A 23,047-nucleotide genomic window follows, 5' to 3' on the forward strand; every position below is an offset into this window, starting at 1 on the left:
ACTGTCTAATAATGCCTTTTAATAAGCTGGTCTCAGCTATAAAGCTGCAATCATAGCCTTTGTCAGAGAACGTAACACTAGCCCAGACAAGAAAATAGTTCTGAAATAATGGACAGAAAGACCCCATCGAAGTAAAAGCTTCTTAAAAAAAACAAGAAAGCAGAAAAGAGTTCCATCAATGAAAGACATCAATTACACTGTCTATACTGTCTGTCCTTTTAGTTCTAAAAAAGATTTCCAAAGGAAAACCTATTAAATCAAAAGACATTCTAAACCACACATTTCCTGCTTGACCCTACTCCAGCCCTACTTTACAATTAGATTTGCTTATTTATCAGGTATTTACACCCCATAAGTGCAATTTGACTGATCACATGAATTTTTAGTTTAGAGACTATGCTACCCACTTAGTCTCTAAGTGACACAGAGATTAACATTGCAATAGAGTATCCACACTCAAGACTATTACTACTCCACTCAATTTACCAGCAGCTCTCACTGAAGCTCAAGCCTAGCTAAAAAATCCTAAGACATACATGTGACAGGTAAAACACAGAAGTTCTGCTCCATTAAACACAGGATTCCCTGAAGCAGTGGGTCACCTTCATTGCTGACAAAGGCAGGTTCAACTCCACTGCTGCCAGAATAGCCATTCCACCATAAACTGGAACTGAATCCACCCAACATGGGGTTTAAAAGTTGCTTTATAAACCATTACTAAAAGAATCTCAATATCATCCTTTTAGCACATTTCTTAATTTTTGTAATTCAAAGCACTAACAAGATGGAAACAAGGTCACTTATTCCCTAGGAATCCTGATCTTTCCAGTAATATGACCATCCTTGTCTTTCCAGGAACAGACTGTGACAGCATCTATCACATTTGACAGATCATAAGCATGCTTCAGACTTAAATAAGACACATCAAAATACACCCAATCACTAAAACCAGCACAAAATCTGTTTGTCCTGCATATACAGCTAGCACTGTAGCAATACAGGTAGAGATCTCTGTTCAACCTCTTTTTAATATAATTTGTTGAGTTAGCATCAACCTCTGTGGCATTTGGTTATTGTCCTTAGCTCTCACTTAAGGAAAAAATGATCACTTAGATAAAACGCAGAGAGTATGTGGAGTTTAAGCAATAAAATGGCAGATTTCTTCTCTTGATACATTCCTGCCCCATCTTAATGGAAGGGTGATTGAGTGTATCTGTGACTGGCAAGTCACACTTCTCTAAGGGGTACCAGATAATAATAGCACATCACCACACACAACCCAACACTCCCTTGGCCAACGAGATTTAGTAACACTTCGCCACCTCTCTCCAAAGAAAGGAAGCACTAACTCCCAGTTAAAACATATAGTCTAAAGGATCCAAAACTGTCTTTATGTTTTAACTCCTTTTGCACAGAAATAGAGAGAAATAACTGGTTTTTGCATTAAGTATTTTTTTGCATGGTAGCTTTTTGCCATTTTTTTGGTTTGTTTTTACAGCTAGAAGCTGTATACTTTTCTTTACAATAAGAACGCTATCAGGTATAGAATTCAATTAATAAATGCCTGGGTTTTTTTGGTTACCAATATCATGAGGTCAGCATCTGAATATATACCAAGGGTAGAGCAGACTTGAAATGCACATTTCTTAAGCTGAAAAAACTCTCAGTGGAATACAGGCTTCCAGTCAGCTAACACAAAATGCTAACAAGTACTGAATTAAAGTGTGAAGCAGGCAGTAGTTTAAGAACAAGATCCCTAATATTGATCTCACCAAAAAAATCCCCAGTCAATTTGGAAGTTAAACACAGCTCAAGTAGTTTCTTCAGACTGGGAGATAAAAATTCAACACTATGCAAATTTACATCCTCCAACACCCTGAAAATTATTCAAGACTCTAACGTCTTTGTGAAGGCACAAACCCTCCTCTCTTTGCAGCTCTACCATCTGATAAACAGACTGAGCAACACTTGCATTGAATATGTAACGAGAGCTTCCTCCCTGCTTTAAACTTGTTTCTGCTTGCAATCTATTTCATGCTATCCCAGCAATACCAGGAAATAATGGTAGTGTGTAGCTATAATACCCACAACTACAGAGGTCACAGAAAGGGCTTCTCATTGCCATTTCCTAGCCATTCCCTGTCATTTCAATACACAAGGGTAAATCACTCCAGAAGCCTCCCTACAGGGCTTCCATTGTTTGTCAGTCTAGCCTAGGACACAATGATGCTCGTTCATCTGCACAGCAAACAAGCAGCTAAGGGCCAATGATGAGCATCCAGTCTCATCTGGGTTCTTCTGCAAATAGTTTGTAGAAAGATGGCATTTCAAATGAACTACATCAGTTTTTCAGAGCTTCAATCTATTCCCAGTATAAACTACTTAGTGAGTCCAGACAAAGTTTAAGACTACTTGAAAACAATGTTCAGAATCACCTCAAAAACCACTCACTTGTTAAGACTGCTCCAGAGAAGGATCTGCTTGCTCCAACCACATGCAAAAAGATTATGTTTTAATAGTTAGAGAAACAGACACTCAGAAAAGTTGAAAATAGCTGATTCTTTCCAAGGACAGTCAGACCATGCTTCTGTTTTTAGAGTACCACTTAGTGTTCAGCCTCAGAGCTTATATTACTATGAGTTACAGACACCAGGGTTCCAAAGTGCACTTAAGGCTGTTTGCTTCGTATCTTCTGGTTAAGAACCCAAGAGGATTTATGTTTTGTTTTGCCTTGCTTTTTTCCAACATGTTAAAAATAGAAAAAACAAATGCAATATGACAGAAGTCCAATGCTGCTGATAACTGGAGAGACACAAGGCCTCACGCACCTCTTCATTGTTTTCCCTTTTCTACTTCAAAACTTGCTAGAGCAAAGACTTTGTCTCCTGATCCTATGAGAGGAAAAAACATTTTTAGTAAGTATTAGTAGAAATCATGAATTTCCTCATGTACAATTTAAATCAAGCAAAACATCTGAGATCAAAAGAAATCAAACCTCCATTTGAAAAGTAGAACACTTGAGCTAATTTAAAAAAACCCAGCCAAACAGGAGACAAACTGGCTTGACAGGTCTGACACCAGCCATACTATACTGGGTCTAACTGGGATGGAGCTAAGATTCCCTACAGCAGCTCTCATCCTGCTGTGCTTTCTATGTGTGGCTAGAAAGGTGCTGGTGGCATACCAATGTTTGGCTGCTGCTGAGCAGTGCTGGCACAGGATCCAGGCTGTCTGCCTCCCAAAGACCAACAGGGTTGGGGTGGCAGAGATCTTGGGAGGGGACACAGCCAGGACAGCATCCCTGAACAGAGGGATGCTCCGTACCATATGACACCTTGCTCAGCAAGAAAGCCAGGAGAAAGGAGGAGGTGAGGGATTTGTCATTAAGGTATTTGGTCTTCCAAAGGAACTGCTACACACAGAATCACAGAATGTTTTGGGTTAGAAGGGACCTTAAAGATCATCTGGTTCCAATCACGGGTTACTGAGGACCTACTTCCCACAAAGTGGCTGCTGATAGGAAGGAGGAGAGAACAAGTCTTTTTCTTTTCCTTTCATTTTGTGCACAGCCTTTACTTTTCTTTATTAAGCTGTCTTTATCTTGACCCCAAGTTTTACATTTCATTTTCTCCCCCTGTCCTGCTGAGTAGGGGAATGAGAGAATGGCTTGGTGGTTACCTGGAGGCCAGCCAAGGTCAACCCTAACAAAGCACCCTCTTGAACAAAAGGATTCTCACCTTGCTTACACTCTCAGACAGAGGAGTATTGAAAGGTAGGTCACAGAGACAGTTTACTTGTACATCCTGACCTAGCCTGGCATGTTCCTGCCATTCACAGTTCTTTCATCACAATTCTAAGTAATGTAGGATGAACTGTTGTGCTTATTTTATGCACATTATAACTAAACTTTTGATCTTGTTAACGTAATTAGCTATGACAATGATGGCAAGAAGAGTGCTTTAAATCTATATTTTCACAACGTGCCAATAACTGCTAAATTCTCTACATTGAGCAGAGGAAAAAGCTCTCCTGAGGAAAGTCATTGATGCAAAAGAGATCTCTATTTAACTGTAAGAACACTATCTCTGCTTGAGACAAGCCATTCAAGCCTTCAGCATTACGGGTAACACTTGGAATTTTATGGATATTTGGCACTGGATTTACTTGCTGTACTATTTCTTCCTTGTGGACAGTGCATCAGGAGTTTCATTGTTAATAAAACAGGAAAACATACATCAAAAATTAATGGTATCAACCTTTTGCTCCTCTTTTCTCTTTCACAGGGGAATCACAGGTATTTCTATTAATCAGTGTTCAATGAGGCAAAGAAATTGGAAGTTATGACAATGAAAACTTACCAAGGTCAGTGGAGACTCTCTCAAACTGGCTCAGGGCTGCACCAGCATTTGCTGACAAGAATGTCTCATCATCTGGGGTAAGCTAAGTAAAAAACAAACCAACCTGTCAACTTGCCACCTTAACTGTGCATATCCCCACCATTCTAATTTCCACCATTTACATGGGCAGGTAAATGAACTAAGACAGGCTACAGCAATTGGCAGTCTGCAGTTTAAGTGACGTACTAAAAGCCAAAGTAGAAATGCAAATTACTCACCCCTACCACTGAATTTTTCCTCAATGGTGCCTGCCAGCCCAAGGACAGTAGATGCAACAGCACACATGCCCCTACATGCACCACCAAGCTTCAAGCTGAGCTCCAGTGTTAATTTGTGATGAAAAGTTCACACTGTACCTGTGTACCAAAACCCAACCTTTTTTGGTCATGGTCAATATAATTATGAGCTAAGATTTCAACTCACTTTATCTCACCTACTGAGGAAAGCAAAAATATGCAGTCACTACCAGCTTGGACCACACTAAGAGTCAGTGACCTAGAAATGGTTCTCTGCCTTCTAAGTGGCATTTGCACATGTGCATTTTGCTTTTACTTAGATGCTCTGATGCCTCATGACAGATGCCCATAAAATATTTACAATAATGAAGTAGTAACCTACATTTGGAAGGTTCAGATATTCCAAGTTAAAACCTGCTCATTTAAGGAGCCTCATATATCTCTCATTAGAGCAAAACTTAAGTGTGTCAATCTCTCTGTAGGGTTTGTGTCAGGTTATTAAAAATACAGAAATCAGGTACAGGCACTCAGAATGGTGTTAGAATGAGGAAAGAGGTATTAGTTACCTGCCTCTGCTGTGCCTTGTGAGCATCTAACTACATTATATTCTGCAGCATTGTGCAGCAAACATGTAACATTCCCCATCATTTTTCACATTCAGAACACATCTGAACCTAATATTCTAGCAAGTCCTCTCCAAAGTAGGTTACTTAACATTTAATAAAGAGGTTATATCAGTGTGATGAAGTGGCTTGTCTGAAGTGATACAAGAACTCACGCATTCAGTTCACTGTCTTATCTTGCCTTTTAACCTATTTCCAAATTATTTTTTTCTCCTACAGTCAAGCAATAAACATATTCTGAGGGAAAGCATTTGCTAATATCACCTACTTGGAATGCAGCTCCTTTAAGTACTGCACTTGATCTTTTCCATTATATTCCCTTATTTCCTCAGAAGGTTTTAAGTATGGAGATACACAGGAACTCATTTCCCGCATACAGCATCAACAGAAGAAGTAACAACTTCTCTTCCTCCCTCTAGTGGTAAAAATCTGGGATTTTTCTACCACCCATGTACTCACTGGGGAAACAAGTTTATCACTCGGAATCATGGAATGACTTTGGTTGGAAGGAACCTTAGAGCCTTAGAGTTGGAGTAGATGGTCTACTCCAACCTCCCTGCTACAGGCAGGGATGCCTCTCAACTGGACTCGGCTGCTTCAAGGCCTCATGCAACCTGACCTTGAACACCCTCAAGGAGGAGGCATTCCACAACCTCTCTGGGCAACCTGTTGCAGTCTCACCAATCTTGTACTGAAAAACTTACTTCCTAAGATCCAGCCTAAACCTACTCTCCCTCATCTTCAAACCATTCGCCCTTGTCCTGTTGCTAGACACCCTTATGAAAAGTCCCTCTCCAGCCTTCCCATAGGATCCCTTCAGGTATTGGAAGGTAGCTATCTCTCCAATCTATCCATGTTATATCAAGAGGTAGATATTATCAACACAAAAGTAAATAAACCTCAATGTATGTAAAAAGCCCTGGATAGTTCCTGCCAGGTGGACAGATGGTAACTTGTTGGGGAATGGCTCGAATCTAGGGGACATGGTTCTATGGAACAACTGTTTGAGCAAAATGTGTAGGCCGTACTCCATCTTGTTGCTTACTGCTCACAGATAGCTTTTAGGCTGATGTGTTGCAGCTGTGTTATCGAACTACAGGATGTGCCAAGGTTACTATGGCCTTGTGGCTGTCCTTGCAGCTGCGTTTAACAGGATGAAAACAAGTACCTAATGAGAGAGAAGTTTGTGGATCTGCACGTAGAATTAATTGCAAGTAGGCGTGACATTATAATCGAGCTTTTTACCTTAAACCAATTAAATGATGACACTTGTGTATATTCAATTAAGATGTATCAATAGAATTATGCCACCTGTGCATATTTAGCCAAAGATGCTATATAAGCTGTGCTTTTGAACAATAAAGTTGAGACTTGCTTATCAATCATATTGATTGTGTGGGTCTTCCCTCGCCACCCTCGCCGTGGGTTCTCCCTGACAAGTTCCTGACAAGCAAGCTCCCCAACAGTAACTGGCCAGTAAAAGACTTATTTTGGAGCTTTTGTAAATATCAGTTTGTATCAGCTTACTCATTTTGAAGTAGAAACAGCCTTGTGTAAGGGACAACACCTTACCTTCTCACCAAGCTTCCTGAGAGCAGTCAGGATTTCCACTTTCTGCTGTGTATAGATGGCTCGTCCTAATTTCCCAACCATTAAGTCTCGGTCCATCTGTACACCATGGGAAATGAAAGTCAAAATATGTAAGCTTCCCATTAGTTTGACTCAACACAACAGCATGAGAAAGGCAACCACCTAAATTAATCATCAATAAGTATGGTACCCACAGAAGGAAGGAGCAGAGCGATCTATAATTTAAGAGATGGCTGTAAAGTTTTGCTGAACATTCTGCAAATACTCTTTGAACATAACCTTATCATGCTGGACTTCTCCAAACTTGAGTCTCTTTGTCAAAGACTCAAGTTTCAAAATTGTGGACTCTCAGGTCACTGACACATCACATTTAATTTCACTTTATCTGGATCTCAAGTTCAGTCTACATCTCCAAAACACTGAGTGCACTCTCCAGCCCCTCAGTACGATTACAGCTTGAGAGTCTCCAGATTTTCTGTTTGAAGTTAGACTCAGTTCACTGTTAATCACATTTTTTGCAGCAGCAAGACAGAAGATCAAGAAATATATATTCTTGTCCCAAGCAGCTCAATACACATGTGAAACAGATGTTCTCTTTCTCACTTGCAGCTCTCCTGGAGATTATTTTACATTTCAGTAATTATAGCTCAAATTTTTTTTTTTTTTAAACAGTGAAAGAGAAAATTCACCTCTGCCAACCTTGTCCTCAGTTGCCTTGGTTGTTTCGTTGCAAACATTCTAATTACTTCTGGAGTTTTAAATGCTTGGCTGATGGCTGCTTGTATTGCCTAGAAGGAAAAGAGCAAGAAAGACCAGAACTAATAGCAGTCACAAACTACAGCTGCACGACAAGATTAATGAAGGCTGCAAAGCATCATTAGTGTCCTCTGCATCCTTTGATACAGAGAGCTTTTCTTTTTTCTGCGTAACTATGGAAGTGAGATTAAAAAGAAAAAAAATATATGACCTTTATGCTGGGCTTGAAAAATGCACTAATTAGCGCAGCCACACTGAGAAAGAGCCATGCAACTTTTCATTACAGTCCAGGCCTTGATTTATAATCATTTCCAACATCTTCCTGATATTAGCATATCACAAGTGGATGTGCTGTGCTATCTTTAGCAGTTTTAATGCCCACAGTGATGATTACAGCTCTGCTAAGGGTAAGTGAAATGTAAGTGATGAGGCAAATCTCCTGCTGTTATTCAAAATCCCCTATGGAACATCAAAACTATTATGGTGGAGTCACCATCCCTGGAGGTGTTCAAGAGGGGACTGGATGTGGCACTTGGTGACATGGGTTACTGGTCATGAGGTCTTGGGTGACAGGTTGCACTTTGATGATCCTTGAAGTCTTTTCCAACCTTATTGATTCTGTGTGATTCTGTGTAAATCTCACCACTTATATCTTGACAAACCACGATCTCTCTAGATACAAAACCTTAAAATGTAGGGCTCAGAAGGAACAAATCACTCTCTAATTAAGCATTTGAAAAGAGAGAAAATACACCAGAAGTTTAGAAGTCAGCATAAAATAAGATCAATTCACTAATAGAACTTAAAAGCTGCAGTCACTCCTGAAGCCCTTTCATTTAGGCTGGTATGAATCTGAAATCCAGTAACAGAACAAGAAATGCTATCTTCATGCTTTACAGCAAACAGGCATGAACTCCATTCTCGTGGTATGTCTTGTCCTGGATTGTTTCTCATATTTTTACAGTCACTTGTATCATTTTATTTTCTAATGTTAGGGTTCTGATATCCTTAGTCCCTGCAATTTTCCCATGCTTTTTTTCTACAGTGTTATGCTTATGATTCTGCAACACTTTTGTTCCTTTTGAAATGGAAAGCTTTAACCGAGTTTTCATACGTGTATATATATTAACAAAAACATTAGCTACACAGATCCAGGTTTCATACATACCCGTTTAAAAACTATAATGAAACATCTGTATCTATTTTCTGTTTCAGTGAGCACAAGCAGAACATGAATTATTTTTAGTAACACATCATCCTTACCAGTTGCATCCCACTGAGCTCATCCACCAAAGTCATATCTCCAGACATAATCTTCTTCAGGGAGTCATTGATCTCACTCAGCTGTTCTAGAGTTTCTCTTTTGGTTTCTTCATATTCATCTGCATCTAGCTCCTCTCTAAAAAGGATCCAACACATTTTTGTTACCTAACACAAACATCCTACCTAACTAAAAAAAATAAAGACATAGCAAAACACAAAAAACACCAAACAAGTCACAAAGTTTTTGAAAGGTACTACTTTATTCTGCCAGCGACCTAAGAAAAAAATTGCCATTTAAGAATAAAGCATCTATTACCTGCATTCCTCCAGATCTTGAAGCTGCTGCATTAATCTGTCCAACTGCTCTTCCAAGTTTTGTTTCAGTTTACTGGTCTCTGTTGCTCCTCTTGAAGCCATTTTCTGTTTTCAGATGAAAATTTTAACTTGTTACATGACACTCCTAGGAGGAAGAATGTTTTATTGTCGTGTAACAACAAATTAAAGATGATTTTAAAATGCCCCATCCACCACACACAACAAAAAAAAACCCCAAAAACACCCAAACAAAAGCAAACAGTATCATGATGATAGAATGTCTGATCAAAGCCCTGGGAGCTCCTTGCAGTGAAAATACAGAAATGATAGGCTGGGTCTGCAGGATTGTTATCTTTGTAGCAAGAGGCAGTTCACCAGGATAGTAAATGAAAACTGCCACAGCACATAAGTTCGAAACCAAGTGGCAATAGTGAAATACTCCTCTATATGAAACAGATTCTACTCGTCAAAGAGAGTCTTGGGAAACTATTAAATAGTTTCAACTTAGATAAGCAATGCCAGATAAGCTAATAAACAAAACAACCCGGATGCAGGTGTCTAAGGCATTCAAAGAACTTCAGACAGAACCATTGGCTGTAGAAAATGAGAACATTCTAGAGGACATCAGTGCTTCTTCGGGAGCTTACATCTAGCCGAGGGTAGCATCAATGGGATATCCCTAGCTATCACACCGGCACCGCAACCTCTGTCCAGTCACTCTGAAGTTTGCACCAATGCCACCGGCTCCTGCAGACGGAACAGACACAAGGAAAGGTGACCCTCTCTACTAGAAAGGTGCGAGAGAGGAGAGCGAACAGCAGAGCTGGGTGTAGGCGAACCGAGAAGAAAGAACTTGGGCACTATCCGGGTCCTGCCTAATCCCCAGGCCAAGCTCCAGCCCGGCTCTTCCTCCTTGACGCCCGCACTTCACGGAGGTGAGGCCGCGCCAGCCCCAGTCCCAGGCCGGGTCGCCCGCACAGGAAGGAAGCCGTGACCGCCCTCTCCGCCCGCCTCAGCCCTGCCCGCCGCCGGGGCCCGCGGCTGCCGCCTCACCTGGGGCAGGCCGCGGCCAGGCGGGAGCGGCAACGAGAGCCGAAGGGAATGGGGAGCGGGCCGCGTCCGTTAGGCGCCGCTTCCGGCGCGCCCGGGCCAATGAGAGCACGGCACGGCCGCACCGCCCAGTGCGGGTCCTGTGCGCGGAACTGGCGGCGCGGCCCCGGGCGGTAAGAGCGGGCGGCGGGAGGCGCGGCCGGCTCGAAGCGGGGCGGGGGCAGCGGGGCCGCCGGTGGGGGCCGTGGTGGATGGGGAGCCGCGGGCCTGGGGCTTGAGCTTGAGCTGCGCCCTGAGGCCTCGGGGCCGTAGCCATGTGCAGGCCTCCGGCGGAGCGGAGCTGTAGGGAGGAGGTGCTGAAACGACCAGGAACTGGAGTGATTGGCGTGAGAGAGCTGCTAGCAGCACCAGCCAGCATGCCGTGAACCCTGTATTTAGTGGTGTTTATGTTCTACAGACAGATAAGCGTGCTTAATAAATATTTACCTCCGAAATGTAAATGAGGTCGACCAAAGCACACTGATAATTGCCTGCTTACCCACAGAAGCTAACAGTTGGTTTTCAGAACCATTCCAAAACCCACTGCACACATACTTTGATGGGGTTTTGAGGAAACACATGTCCAATCCAGCTAAGCATGAGCGGGACTGCAAGTAGTGCATGCTAAATGTAAGGTTATGTATAAGTATTCTGAGATTGTATATAAGCATACATGGAAAGGACTATGTCACAGGGCACCTCATTTTTCCTTCTGAAGATGACAAAATCATCCAGGATGTCCTACAGTCAAAGGGAAATCTGAGTGAAGACCATTTTGCTTCATTTCCCCATCTTAAGTCTCTGTGGAGAGGTTTTACTAATATTTCATTTAGTATTTGGTATAATATAACATTATTACTGTTCTCAGTTTTGTAATACTAAAGATGGATGTGCATGCAGATCTCTCATCCCTGCATAGCAGGAGCTGGGCTGCTGGTTTGGATCTTGTAGTCAACCTGCAATAATCAGAATCATGTCAAGCAATGCCAAGTAATATATAATTAATTGAAGCTCCTGATGTTGTTATACAGTGAGAGTAGACAGTTCAAGGTACAGCTCAGGCAGTGGCTGGGCTTGCAGCGTTACTGAAACCTACTCTTCTCGTTCTCTTCTGGGATGAACAAATTGCATACCTTTCCCAAGAAAGTTAGAGCATATTAAGGTTATTATATATCAGATCCCAGGTCTGATAGTCCTGTGTTGGTTATAAGGATGACATAACTGAAGGTAATCATGGGCTGATGCCTCTTTGTCGTTTCCTTCCCTCTTTATAAACCATGCAGCTGCTGTCTGTAAAAACTGCTAGACAGAGGATGTCATTCTAAATTAGGAGACTGAGGGGATGTGCAAGCTAATAAATCATATTCTTATTTTCTAAGCAGATATGAAGTGCTACAAGGTGAGTTTCTGATGCAATAATTGCCTGTTTCTCACGACTGTAAAATTAGCAGTGAGAAAAAAGGAGTAACTCCAGGAAAGGCAGTATATATTTTCAATCTTAAAAATTTTCTATTTTGTCTTTGCCTTTTTTTTTCTTTAAAGGGGAAAATGAGCCATTTTCCAGTTTGCAGTGAGTCACTTTCTTTGGAAAGTAGGGCTTTATGCATTACAAAGGCAAGTATAAGTCCTTTCCTTGCCTGTTCCCATAGTAACTCCTTTAGCTGATGCTCCTGCAAAACTGCATTTCAAGTAGCACCAAACCCTTCAAATGCTGAACCACTCTGCAGTAATAATGAATATTCTTAAAGTTTGTGAAACTCTTGAAAGCACAGAAAAGTTGCCAAATGTGAAGCCTTGCAAGACTTGCTTTTATTCCGGGGCTATTTGATGTTCATCCATTGTAGCTGTCGCAAGCTTTAGCTGTGATGATATCTCACCACTGTGATGGCTGAGAACATCACTCAGCTTCTTTGTAAAGGAGACAGAATATGAGGGTGACCTTGTGGGATTTTTGCAGGCAGTGATGTTGCTGTAGAAACAATGGCAGACTATTCAGTGCTCAACACGTCTGGGACATCTCACAAACAGCAACTGCAGGAGAACAGCCTGTAACATATTCCAGTTTTCATTTGTTCAAGGAGAAACCATCTCAGCAAACCTGAATATGCTCATGAAAGAAAAGACCAGAGAGGAAAAAATCTCCATGTTAGGAGAAATGAAAAAGTAGTGAAATTTCCTTATTTTCACCAATGCTTAAGCAGCTGAAGTTAAAAAATGGGACACTGCTGTTGTATTTTAAAGAAACAGGGTGGGGGAAATCCGATATTTAGGTGCAGCTTTTACTAAGCTTCTACAATTCATCATTCTTCAGTCATCAGCTCATACACATGCTGCTTACCTTCTGCAACACCATGCAGATGGTTGTTTTCATCCAGGGATAACCAGAAAGAACTACAGGTGGTTGTTTTAATCTCTTGAAAACTGGATAATGCAGACTCACATGAACAATTGCAAGCCATGTGTTGATGGAAGGAAAATAGACTTCAATCTCATCTTGAAAGCTTCTGCCTATTGGTAGCACAAATAAGAATAACTTTTTCAACTTGGTCTCCTCTTGCAGTGGCTGGTAACTAGCACCAACATCCTCCCTTTGGCTTTGTAGCTGTGAGGAATGGCTATGGAAGATGACAAGAAGACTGAGGTAGTACTGCTGGCCTGTGGCTCCTTCAATCCCATCACCAATATGCATCTAAGGCTATTTGAGCTGGCTAAAGACTACTTCAATGAAACAGGTAGGATGATAATTTCTATCATCCAGAACAGCTCTGGTAACTAGACACTTAAATGGTAAGGGGAATATTTTGTGGCTTCGAATGTCTGTTTGACAGTGACAGTTATTTTTGGAAATACTAATTAGATATTGGAGGTAATAAGTTTGTATGTGTCATAGAAAATCATGTAGGGCAAATACATGAGAGGACAGTCATATGTGTTGCTTAGTACTAATTTTAATGAGCTAAAGCTTGAGTTTTATAGTATTTACAGAAATATATCTTTCTGATATTTCTTACTAAATCTTTAGCTGAGCTGCCTTGCACAGGGTCAGAAGTGTGCTGTACTTTTCCACTGGGCTGGCTATCAGAGCTGGCACTGCTATTCTTAGAGATTGCAGTGAATAATGGTTAGGTAAGAGTTTGAATACAATACAGTGGAAGTAACATCTGCTCAACCACTTGTCATGTTCTCGTGTGGTGTTTTTTCCACAGGAAAATACAAAGTAATCAAAGGAATCATTTCACCAGTAGGCGATGCCTATAAGAAGAAAGGTCTGATCAGTGCGAATCACCGAGTAGCTATGGCAAAACTAGCTACAAAAAACTCAGACTGGGTGGAAGTGGATGATTGGGAAAGCAGCCAGAGTGAGTGGTTGGAAACGCTAAAAGTTTTAAGGTATTCCTCAGCCAAATCCTAAAAAGTCTCAAGTACCTATAGAAAGATAAGGAATTATATTAGCTCTAACAAATTAGAATAATAGGAGGCTAACCCCCAATTGTAAGAATAGACTCAGTGCATTCAGAAGTACTCTTTATATTAGCACTGCCAATCAAAGATTGCACTATTAGCCCTAAATCTGCTGAAAAGGTACTTGTGAGGAAAGAGAAGACTAGAATAAGGTAGGGACATGTTACACAATCTTTCCTCATTTGATTCTCATTGTGTTGTGCTGTCCACTTGCATATTCCCTGCCCATGGCAGAGGGCTTGGAACTAGATGATCTTTGAGGTCCCTTCCAACCCTGACAATTCTATGATTCTGTATTTAAGCTTGGCGTGAGAACTGTTTGAAAGAACACTTACTTTAAACTTCACACTTTCTACTCCTCCAGTCACTGCTACATCATGAGGGTTTTTAAAACAAATTTTCTTTTAAAAAGAAATGAACCAACCTTGTAAGCGTCGCTTTGAAATCTTTGCACTTTCACCAGCTTCTGACCCAGCTCTCACAAGTCCCTGCTCCAGCAGATCTGTTCTTGGATGGTTTGTCTGTGAAAGCACTGCAGGAGGAAGCAGTGCTAGATTATTTAGCAGGCCAGACTCTTCCCTATATTCCCCTACATCTTTAAAGTGTGTAAAATACATCTGTTTTGCAGGTATCATCATCAAAAGCTTTTGCCTACTGATCCCACTAATAGTCTGCAGAATGCTGTACCTTTATCAAAGCCAGGACGGAAGAGAAAACAGGAACCAAACAGGCATGACCCTGTTAAAAAGAAAAACCAGAGTCCAGATGTAAAAAGTTAAGTCTGTTTGCAAATAAAATGCTTAGCAATACTTGTTATTTCAGGGGAATTGTGCTGATGAGTAACTTTTTTGGGTACTAGTTCTTGGTTCTGATTTCATCGAGATCCCACATCATAAAGCAGTAGGCTTAAAAAGATGACTGTGAGGGGGGGAATATATAGGACATGAAAAACACTCAGGATAATAGAAATCTGAACTGGAAAAGGCCTGACCTATCTGTTTTACCTCCAGAACTTTGATAAACTGTAGTTAAAGCTGAGAATTTTGGATAATATTTTAAGCTGCTGAAGAAAGAAAGGGCAGGATTAAATCCCAAAATTCCAAATGTATCTGAGTATAGGATCATTTGAAATGGTAATTTCAAACTTCATACAACAACAAGGCTTTGTAATTTTAGGGTAGCATTTATTTTGGTTATTGCTTTTAGATCTTTAGTTCTTTAGCTTACCATGCACACATTTGTATATATAATTATAAGTATTTATGAACAACTTGAACAACCTTGCACAATGATCATCTTAATCCTGTATATTAGCAAATCTTGACTTCTGCCTGACTTTTTCCCTTGAACCTTTCCAAACTCCACTGTTTAACTGATAAATGTTTTAAAGTTAGTTATATTCAAAGAAAGGGCCCTCAGCATCAGACAAGCCTTTTTCATACTATGTTGACAGACGTTTTACTACTTTCCTACCACCCTGTGACATTACTGCAAGCTGCAGATCTGTAGCACTCTCTAGTTTGCTTCCATTACTTGAGGGTGGTTTCTATCCACATGCTTCTCTAGGTTCCCTATAAAACACAGTAGGGTAGGGTAGAGAGTCCTCTGCAGTCAGGTCACACAGAGTATATTGTTGGGGGCTCTTTTGGTTGTATTTTCTTTCCTTTTACATAATCCCCTCTGCCTCCTGTCCTGCAAAGCTAGCTCTTCTGTAACTGTGGAATGTCAAATGAAGTTTTAGCAGCGTTGCAGTATCCCTTCATACTTCAGTATTCTGGAATCTTCTCTACGGTTTCTTTTATTTTGATAGTCAGTGGTTGATTGACCCCAAGGCTAAACAAGTACATTGGAGTTTATTTTCCAGCCTTTTGTAATGAAGGGACTCCCATGACCTTTTTCCTGTACTGAGGCTACTAGTTCTAAATTGCATACTCTGAATCTTCTTATTCATTCCATTGTCTCTTCCTGACTAAAGATGCCTAGAAATGAAATGTCCCCATCGAGTTAGCTAAAATCAGGTGGTCTAAACAATCCCTATATCTCACCTATTTTTCTTTTTAAGGTGTCCCACAGGTTAAACTGCTCTGTGGAAGTGACATGCTGGAATCTTTTGCGATCCCAAATCTGTGGAAGCTGGAGGACATCACAGAAATTGTGGAAAACCATGGCCTTGTGTGCATCAGCAGGGCTGGAAACAGCGTTCAGAAATTCATCTATGAATCTGACATTTTGTGGAGACATAAGAATAACATTCACCTTGTGGAAGAGTGGATCACAAATGACATTTCCTCCACGAAGATTAGGAGAGCACTGCGGAGGGGCCAGAGCATTCGTTACCTAGTGCCTGATGTAGTTCAGGCATACATAGAAAAACATAATCTATATAGTCCAGAGAGTGAAGACAGGAATGCTGGGGTTGTCTTGGCTCCCTTACAGAAACAGGCAAGTGAATCCAAGAATTAACAGGCACTATACACCCAACTTTCTTTCTGCTGTGAAAAAAAAAACCACAGTCCAGTACAGGAAAATACAGGTTTGTGGGGTTGGTGGTTTTGTAGTTTGTTTGGTTTTGTTTGTTTGTTTTCTTTTTTAATTAAATAGTGGGCTAATTTTGTGGCTTTAGTGCACATGTAGTTGCTGTTGAGGTTTGGTGCACTCAGTAGTTGGATCTGCACAGTCTTTTTTAAATTCAATAATATGATTTTCACATTTAAACATTTTGTGCTGTGAACTAAGGATAAAAATTCACACTTGAATAGGAGAAGTACAAATAAACAAAGCAACTGAATGTTCTGATTAGTTTTAACTCTGACTGCTATTTATAAAAGAACAAAAACGTTCTTAATAACTTTTGGTGTCTTAACAGACAAAGCTATTTAACTTCAGAATGTACCATTTACTGATGGTAAAACTATAGACAGAACTCCTTCCAAAATCATCAACATGTGCTGCAGCTCAAAGAAATTATTTAGCTCTATCCTGGAAGGGAAAAATGTACTTCTAGCTGAAGTGGTGCTAGAAACACCATGCTTTGAGCTGCCTGCCTTGCAAACATCCAGCCTATTTGTCTGCTGTCGTGTGATTAGCTCTCAGAAATGCTTTGTGCTTTACCTTTCCATTTGTGTTTCCAGAGCTGTACATTAAGCTCAGCACTGTTTCTCACGGAAGGACAGACCTACTTCCAAAACTGGTTTATAGCCAATGATTTATAGGATAGAAATTAATAACGGTGTTGTTGCAGGGACTCTTAGACAGTTGTCCCTTTATTTCAAACAACAAACAAGCTTTTACTTCTGAGCCAAATGTATATAGCCAGAACTGTTTTCTGTGAGAGAAGAAGTGGTGGGATGTTAAGACTGTATGTAAGTGAAATGGTTTTGTTTGCTAGAAATTTTGTTTTGAATCTAACTGTATATTGTCTGTATCATGTGAATGTAAACTAGAGAGGCACTGTGAATGTCGTGGGGATGGAATTCTACCTCCCTTTATTTGCTGTCATCCCATTTTTGTTTGTATTCTGTGCCTTATTGAAAATGTCAAGGTTTCCACGTAACCTTATGGGTCAACAGCTTTTTAATAAGATCTCCACAAGAAGACTCTCTTCGCATTTTTCAGACCAACAAATCCATCAGAATGCGAGACGTGAGCCTAGATGCTCTTGGGCAAGTCTACAACCAGGGACATATTCCAGGATCATAACTGTCACAATCCATCATCCTCCTTCCCTGGGCAGGGGATCCCCAAAGAGCTGAGGCTTCCCTAGCAGCTTCAGGGGAGTCTGGAAGACAGAAGCCAAACACAGAACATCACAGAGGGGTCCTAGGTTTTGCACATCTCATATATAAAACCTAGCAGGGGAGTCAAGACACTGTTAGAAAAACCTATAACCCACACTGAAGCTAGCACTGGGCATACCAGCTTGGAGACCCACGTAAAATTCTGCAATTTCCGTACATTGTAACACCTGTTCTACCGCTCCAGCCTGCAAAGGTGGCTGATTGAAGAGAATCTACCAGGAGATCAGTGTAATAAAATCGAGTCACAGCTTGGAAGTGCATTTGTAGCTGCATTGTGACAGAAAGTAGCATCATGGATTCTTAGATTCTTTTCTTGGTGGTTCCTGCATCCCATGTTCTGAGTCTGCTGTTTCACTCCTAGAGCTCAGGCCAGTTTATGCTATCCTCTGATAATGAGGCGGGGTTCATTTATCATCAATATAGTAAAGGATAAATTATGTCTCCTATGACACCTCAGCAGTCAAACTGCCAAACCTGATTGAAGATAACTATTCTTGATGATGTGTAGGAAAGAGCAAGATCTACTTTTCTCTTTTGCTGTCTTTATGACTGAGAGGAACACAGTGCAAGACAGATTTATCTTCAGCACTCAAGTCAGCCAGTATGCTTCTGAGTAAACAAAGATTTTTCTAATGGGAAAGCACCCTGTTTGTGTGGTCACTTTTCAGAGTAAAACTGCACTTTAAGACTAGGTTTACTCTTCCAGTAAATGATGCTGGGGTATGTTGGTGCACTTGTGTAAATTTAGAGAAACTGCAAATTCAGTAGGATGTTCTATAAAGTTTTAATCTTCAAGTGGTTCTATTTCACTGGGTTTTGCTGTAGTTATGTGTGATGGGTCTTTCAATAAAACAAACTGCATGGAATATGCTGATTTTAGTCATTCCCCATTATTAACCAAATGTGATGGTCTGATGGTTTTTAATGGTTTTTAAATAGAATGGTGTCAGTACAGTTATGTCTATACAAAACAGAATAGTGTTCAAATATTGCTCTGACTGCTGAATATGGATCTTTTGTTTTACAAGCGGGATCTGTAAACCTGTTACAACACTGACAACCTGCTATTGCAATCAGTTATGCCTATCGGCATCACAGTCAGTGGTGTGCTGTAGTCAAAACTGTTAGGTATCTAGACTAGATCTAAAAGGGAATCTGTGGCCTTGAAAATGTAGGGTTTGTAAAAAATGCAGCTCAATGAACTTCTTTAGAGTCATAATGCATCCACAGATGTTCTACAAACAAAAATGAAGCTTTATTTTTGCATCACTGCACTTGGTTCTGCTCTATTAAGAGAACACAGGGCTCTTCCACTACATGTAGGACCAAGACTCAAAATATTTGACAAGTACTGCAATAGCAGCTTCTGTAGTGAGGCCACATCATTAATGGAATGTGTTAGATGCTCAATGATGTACAGCAATTAAGATGGAAATATTAATAATAATAAAAATAATCCACAAAAAGAAAACTGGGAATTTTAATGGGAGAAAGAAACAAAACTGTGGCCAGGTGTCCTGGGCTGAGCTGGAACAGAACTAACTCTGTTCAGTGATTTTTACAAAGAGTTCTGTAAGCAATTCTTTGGCTGAGCCTCGGAGTAGTAACCCTAGTAGCCCCTCTATGTCTTCATTTGAGCTGAAGTACTGATTTACAGAAAGCAGAACAGCATAATCTTAATGCTCAATTAAAATCTTATATCCAGGCTTCTACACAGGCCTTACCCAAGCACTGACTTCTCTTTACTTGGAAGACGCAGTCGCATTGCAACAATGCTTTACTACCACAACCTCATAGTAACAAATTGTGGGTGAAATGTTACTGTTTGAGTCCAGGGGAAACATTGATTTGCATTTCTCTGTGCCGTTCCTGGTTTCCTATAGGTTAGAGAACAATATCCTTCTGTGAACAGGAAACAAGCTTTGACGTCCTCGTTTTGTACTCGCATTATTCTGTGAGTCATGTAGGTCAAACTGCCAGCTTTAAAAATGTAGCTAAAGTTCAGGAAAACTTAATTTTCTCCTTAAAATATCATCTTTTTATTCAGCCTAACCCAAGTCACTAAACAGATAAATGCAGTAGCCATAGGTGAGTTTCCTCATTCAAGATTCAGAATAAGAGATTCCCTTTTTGCTATGCTAGCAACAGAGCTTAGCCTTCCCTTGTGTATCACTTTGGGGTTTTCCAGGTGACCACCTAAGAAAACTGATAAATACAGAGCTGCACAACTGGGAGCAGAGCTCAGGCCTCTGGGTCTGCTGTCTCATGCGTAATTGTTAGACTTTCTGTCAGGTAAGGCATCTGAGAAAATAAAGAATTTTGTATATGTATGTTTGTTTATCTAGGCTAGAATTCACAGCATTAACGAAACCAGAGCAGAAAGAGGTAGATTGTAGCACAGTGCTGAGAGTCATGTCAGGGAATAACGAACACAGAAAAAATTTGTCTTTTACTTTTCTAACCACAAGACAATAATGCTGCCTACTATTCACTCCAGATGTAACCCTAGAAGATACACCACTGATCTCTGCTACTGTGTCATAGGTGCTGCTGATACAATACTGCCCACAATCTAACAGTCAAGCCTGCCTGCTCAGATACAGCAAATACTTACAGGGGGGGATCAACTTCTCAACAAACATTGCAGATTTCAGACCACAAAAATCACAAATCTAATCCTGCAGGGAATTTTAGCAATGTCAAAATCTGTCCATGATTCCCTTTCAAGGACACAAACACTATAAGCCAGTTTTCAGTTTGCATTTTGACTCTTGAGCTGTTAACATTTGCTCCACACCAAGATTTCAGAAACTGTGAACTTTTCCCTCCAACACAGCTGAGCTGTTCTACAAGTACCCTCTCACCTATTGGTCCAGCAATTAGGACCCTTCCCCTCCATCAGAAGGGCTCTGGAGTGTAATCCCACCTACAATCTGCCTTATATAAAGCCTGGTTGGAAAACTCCCTTTCATTTTTAATTTTTGCTCAGAAGTTGGCTGCATCTTCCTTCACCAGTCTCACAATGCCTGTGGATTTCAGTGGAACCTGGAATCTTATCAGCAGTGACAACTTTGAAGGATATATGGTGGCTTTAGGTAGGTGAAAATACCTGATCCTGTCTTTCTTCCCTTCCCCCATAAGGGTCCTCCTGAATTTGAAGTCTGAGTTCTTCTAAACCCCAGATATTGCTGAAGGTTTTTTGATCTGAAAAAAAACCTATGTAAAATCTTTGTGTATTGATGAATAGACAGCATTAATTATACTGTATGTAGCCCGACACCCAAGTGTCATTGCAGCTTTCAGGACTTTCTCAGCCTAATACTTGTTAAAAGTATTTTTTCATATAGTTCTTGAAGACAGGAAAGAGTTTGCCCTGTTAACTCAATTTCTCTTGTTTTTGAGCATAAACTTACAGAACTTATGTCTTGGGTCACAAATAACAAAAAAAAAGTGCTTGTGTATTTGCCACTTGCAGGCAGGTTTTAGCATAGTCTCACTTATCTTTAAACAGCTTACAATGCTTCTCACTGACTGTCCCTTTTCCAGATGCTTGAAGCTAACCTCTTACTCTGCTCAGATCTTTTCCAGAGAGAGATTAATGGTGCTTTAATGGGGAATTTTAAAAGTTCTTGGTTTATTAGCTTTCCTGTAAAAAGATTGTAACAGACTGTAACTGCAGTCCATGTTAAGGATTAATGGGTGTGACTGTTGCCAGTACTGAATTCAAGCCCCTCTATGCTAAAATAAACTGGTAATCATGTAAAAAGATGTCTGACAGATTCTAGCACTTTTGTAATGCATACAGTAAGGAAGTTTCACCTCAGACACAGCCTGCATGATGAGCCATATGGCCCAATGCATGCTGGCTGAACACGCCCTGTCAAGAGCACAACCCCAGCCTGCATGAAGTGGGAATCTTCTAGTGGTCCTATAAAAAGAGTTTGAATCTAGATGATGAAAACAACTAAATTAATCAATATACAGCTTCATTTTCCCCATCTACCTTCCCAAAAACCTAACTCAGGGCATGCTATTGGGATGCAATGTAGTTCAGCTGCCTGAATGATAAAGATGACCAAGAAATCTTTTGACAAGTGTGATGTCTTGTAGTTGCATTTAAGCGTTAACAGCAAATGGCATGTCCTGAAAGCAAGCCCAAGTAAATAAATTTAGGACTGCTCTTCATTTTATTTAATGTGTAGGGTGTTTGCAGATTTCTTTGGTTAATACACATGATGCCTTTCCTCTGTTGAAGGATGAGAACAGGCATCGACTCTTCCCTCTAGCTAAGCAGGGGACAAGGTTGAAACCAAGCTTGGGGTGCCTGCATGTGGGAAACCAACACTCCCTGACTCCTAAAAGGACTCTTCCGACCCAAAGGCGTAGAAATCTTGCACAGGAATTGTGCAACAATTGAATAAGCTGGTTTCCAAAGAGTAAAAGGTACAAGAACATGATTTGATCTGTGTTCCATGCAGCTTTAAACAAACAACCCACCCCTGCAACCCAAACAACAAAACCTTGCATAGCAGTAAGGTCAAGCTATCTAAGAAACACTTCTAGTAGTAATAAGGCTAAGTCCTGGTTGCTGATAAATACTCTGACCTTTTTGTCTCCTGTCCCAGGTATTGACTTTGCAACACGCAAGATAGCAAAAATGCTGAAGCCTCAGAAAGTGATCAAGCAAGATGGGGATTCATTTTATATCCATACCACCAGCACATTCAGAGATTATTTGCTTGAGTTCAAAGTTGGAGAAGAATTTGATGAAGATAATAAAGGCCTGGATAACAGAAAATGCAAGGTAAGAATGAATAAAATCAAGAGGCTGTGATCAAAATTAAGGTGCTATGATCAATCCAGCTAGTTGAGCTAAAAGGTTTAAGAGTACTGTTTGTAATGCAATGAAGAAGCAGGAGCCTGAGTTGCAGAGAAGTTTCAGTTTTCCTCTCAGGCATAGTATTTAGGCCTTCTTTGATCCAGGAAAGAACGATGTTGTCAGAACTGAGACAAAGACGTACAGAAGCACTTTGTTTCCTCTCCCACAGAGCCTAGTTACCTGGCAAAATGACAAACTTGTCTGTGTCCAGACTGGAGAGAAGAAGAACAGGGGCTGGACACACTGGCTTGAAGGGGGTGACCTTCACCTGGTAATTATTTTGCATTTCTACTAGTTCTGTCTATGACAAACAAAGTTTATAATATGGTCATGGTGTACATGTCTTCTAGCTCTGTAGTATTTGTAATGGAAAGTAAATAGGGAGCACATCCTGTTTTGCTTTTATTTGAGTTGAAACTACTTAATGTTTCACTGTTATGTACAGTTCAATTCACAGTGTTAAGCACAACTTATTAGCATGGCAGAAGAGTGGTGGTCAGTAGGATCTATGTTCATGTTTAGGAGCTGTTTCTTTGATTGCTATATAAATCTATATTCTTTTTTTTTTTTTTTTTTTTTTTTTTGGTAGGAGCTTCGTTGTGAAAATCAAGTATGTAAACAGGTCTTCAAGAGAGCCTGA

General features: G+C 40.5%; 3 protein-coding genes across 4 annotated transcripts; 2 read left to right on the top strand and 1 right to left on the bottom strand.

The window, feature by feature from the left end:
• Positions 1 to 2,663: 2,663 nt before the first annotated feature.
• LZIC (leucine zipper and CTNNBIP1 domain containing) lies at positions 2,664 to 9,903 on the bottom strand. Of its 2 annotated transcripts, none has more exons than XM_054394996.1 (7): positions 9,828 to 9,903; positions 9,182 to 9,285; positions 8,866 to 9,001; positions 7,536 to 7,634; positions 6,829 to 6,924; positions 4,359 to 4,440; positions 2,664 to 2,891 (listed from the first exon to the last, which is right to left on the bottom strand). In XM_054394996.1, exons 2-7 carry the CDS (start codon positions 9,280 to 9,282, stop codon positions 2,833 to 2,835), a joined length of 573 nt encoding a protein of 190 aa, XP_054250971.1. In that variant the 5' UTR covers positions 9,283 to 9,285; positions 9,828 to 9,903; the 3' UTR covers positions 2,664 to 2,832. The 2 variants fall into 2 exon arrangements, with proteins under 2 accessions (XP_054250971.1, XP_054250970.1); XM_054394995.1 differs by having other exon boundaries at positions 9,182 to 9,325.
• A 2,977-nt stretch (positions 9,904 to 12,880) lies between these two features.
• NMNAT1 (nicotinamide nucleotide adenylyltransferase 1) lies at positions 12,881 to 16,194 on the top strand. Its single transcript, XM_054394975.1, has 4 exons — positions 12,881 to 13,001; positions 13,476 to 13,659; positions 14,360 to 14,505; positions 15,794 to 16,194. The coding sequence occupies exons 1-4, from the start codon at positions 12,881 to 12,883 to the stop codon at positions 16,192 to 16,194; spliced, it is 852 nt and encodes a 283-aa protein (XP_054250950.1).
• A 4,356-nt stretch (positions 16,195 to 20,550) lies between these two features.
• On the top strand, positions 20,551 to 23,047 carry RBP7 (retinol binding protein 7). Its single transcript, XM_054394988.1, has 4 exons — positions 20,551 to 20,623; positions 22,154 to 22,332; positions 22,577 to 22,678; positions 22,997 to 23,047. Exons 1-4 carry the CDS (start codon positions 20,551 to 20,553, stop codon positions 23,045 to 23,047), a joined length of 405 nt encoding a protein of 134 aa, XP_054250963.1.

This window comes from Indicator indicator, chromosome 32 (genome assembly GCF_027791375.1).
Source record: "Indicator indicator isolate 239-I01 chromosome 32, UM_Iind_1.1, whole genome shotgun sequence".
Taxonomy (NCBI): Eukaryota; Metazoa; Chordata; class Aves; order Piciformes; family Indicatoridae; genus Indicator; species Indicator indicator.

Excerpts from the sequence above, each read along its gene's own strand:
- NMNAT1 (XM_054394975.1), top strand. The coding sequence starts at position 12,881 with ATGGCTATGGAAGATGACAAGAAGACTGAGGTAGTACTGCTGGCCTGT. Across the intron at positions 13,660-14,359 it reads GAAACGCTAAAAGTTTTAAG|GTATCATCATCAAAAGCTTT; the intron begins GTATTCCTCAGC and ends TCTGTTTTGCAG. Across the intron at positions 14,506-15,793 it reads CCAGAGTCCAGATGTAAAAA|GTGTCCCACAGGTTAAACTG; the intron begins GTTAAGTCTGTT and ends TTTCTTTTTAAG.
- RBP7 (XM_054394988.1), top strand. The coding sequence starts at position 20,551 with ATGCCTGTGGATTTCAGTGGAACCTGGAATCTTATCAGCAGTGACAAC. Across the intron at positions 22,333-22,576 it reads TGGATAACAGAAAATGCAAG|AGCCTAGTTACCTGGCAAAA; the intron begins GTAAGAATGAAT and ends CCTCTCCCACAG. Across the intron at positions 22,679-22,996 it reads AAGGGGGTGACCTTCACCTG|GAGCTTCGTTGTGAAAATCA; the intron begins GTAATTATTTTG and ends TTTTTTTGGTAG.
- LZIC (XM_054394996.1), bottom strand. The coding sequence starts at position 9,282 with ATGGCTTCAAGAGGAGCAACAGAGACCAGTAAACTGAAACAAAACTTG. Across the intron at positions 7,635-8,865 it reads AGCTCAGTGGGATGCAACTG|GCAATACAAGCAGCCATCAG; the intron begins GTAAGGATGATG and ends TTTTCCTTCTAG. Across the intron at positions 6,925-7,535 it reads TGAGGACAAGGTTGGCAGAG|ATGGACCGAGACTTAATGGT; the intron begins GTGAATTTTCTC and ends CATGGTGTACAG.